Raw genomic sequence first — 1,623 nt, 5'->3', positions numbered from 1 at the left:
TGGGAAAGGGTGATGGGAGCTGTGTAATTGACCTGATCTTAGGAGGCACCTGGTATGATACACCAGGTCAGTCACAGTGCCAGAGGGGTTGGCACGAGGCAGGCAAGAATGACACCAGAGAATCCAGGCAATGGATTTGGGAAACCCATTGGCAGGAGTTTCCCACTGGGAAATCCATCTAGAGCTGTAGAAGCCTAGATGCTGGGCTGGGTAACAGGAGCAGGGGGAGAAGAAGCAGGGGAAGAGTATAACCCAAACAGGGAAAATGGGCGGGGTTCCCAGGCACCAAATTGACGTTACAGGCATGTCTCCAGTCCTAGAGGAAAGCAAGACATTATACAGAGTTAAATGTCAAAGACTACGGCATCTCTCCGGTCCAAGCTAAAACCGAGTGGGCCAGAGCAGGGTTACGAGAGGAAGGAGAGAATTTGAATTAGCGAGTAATGTCAAACCAGGGCCTCAGGGACTAGATGGCAGCAGGACACACAAACCTATTTGTCATGACCAAACCACCAGCTCCTGGCTCTTGGCAATAATTAATTTCTAAACCCTGTTGAGGGAGGAGGCATAGGCTTCACAGACCTGCAGCCTCAGTCAGAATTAGCTCAGGAACTCAGGTGTTGGCGGGAAACACTGGTGGAGCCAGCTGTGAGAAGTCTGTGGGGGCGGGGGCGTATTAGGGAACCTTGAACTGAGGGAGGCATTGACAGGTTATCTTCTGAAATTGCATTGCCCCTCTAAATGGTAATTTAAAAAAATGTGTTTCATTTAATTTTTAGTCACCCTCCAGTTCTTCAAGAAGTATTCAACAAATGTTGGCAGATTCTATCAATCGTATGAAGGCATATGGATTTCACCAGGTAAAAGACTTAGATTCTGTCTTCAGGGGGATTCATGCATTGCCATTTTCACTAATGTTTCACAAATTGGTAAATTAGTCTCATGCAGAAATGAAATTAGGCAACAGAATGAGAAATCTGTCTTAAAAGCTGCAAACTCAGTGATTCATCTTTACCCATTTATCTGAAGTTGGGACGGTATCATGAAAAGAACAGATGCCAAGACATGTCTGCTAAGCTCCTCACTGAAGATAGAAAATAGAGCCGATACCCTGAACTGCTGAGACGCTGAGGGAAGAGTGGTTCCAGAGAGCATTCAGTTTGGCAGGAAATGGTGAATTAAGATTACGTTATTTATGTGTTCATTGTTTCTGTAAGCCTGCCCTTTTACAAGGAGGACCTCTTGTGCCATCCATGTCCACTGTGCCGGTAACTCCTTTAGGGCACTCAGATCTCTCTCCATCCAGACAGTGAGGTTCTCCCTAAAGGCCAAGCCCCACTTCCTTTTTTATGCTAGAGTGTTATCTTATCAGACCTTGCTCAAAATAAATGAGACAAAAGCTATTGTAGGATTTGACTCTTAGGAAGACTTAAAGAGGCAAGGTGAGATACTAGACTGTGAAGAGAAGGGTTCTAGTGGCCAGAGACCTGAGATTGGGCTCTGGTGGAGGTGGCCCAGAGGCGTGAGATTGGGCTGTGGTAGAGGCTGGCTCAGAGGCCTGAGATTGGGCTATGGGCGAGTTGGCCCAGAGGCCTGAGATTGGGCTGTGGTGGAGGTGGCCCA

The 1,623-nt window shown here is 47.2% G+C and overlaps 1 protein-coding gene across 1 annotated transcript in view; it reads left to right on the top strand.

The window, feature by feature from the left end:
- The window catches only part of SH2D4A (SH2 domain containing 4A), a 78,686-nt gene that overhangs the window by 49,879 nt on the left and 27,184 nt on the right, over nt 1–1,623 (top strand). Inside the window, exons 4-5 of the mRNA XM_023736699.1 lie at nt 780–860; nt 1,424–1,442. Coding sequence (XP_023592467.1) covers nt 780–860; nt 1,424–1,442 — 100 coding nt within the window. The remainder of the gene's footprint in view (nt 1–779; nt 861–1,423; nt 1,443–1,623) is intronic.

This window comes from Trichechus manatus, unplaced genomic scaffold, assembly GCF_000243295.1.
Source record: "Trichechus manatus latirostris isolate Lorelei unplaced genomic scaffold, TriManLat1.0 scaffold00090, whole genome shotgun sequence".
NCBI lineage: Eukaryota > Metazoa > Chordata > Mammalia > Sirenia > Trichechidae > Trichechus > Trichechus manatus.
The sequence above is the reverse complement of the archived record's forward strand: the minus strand, read 5'-3'. Positions and strand labels throughout refer to the sequence as shown.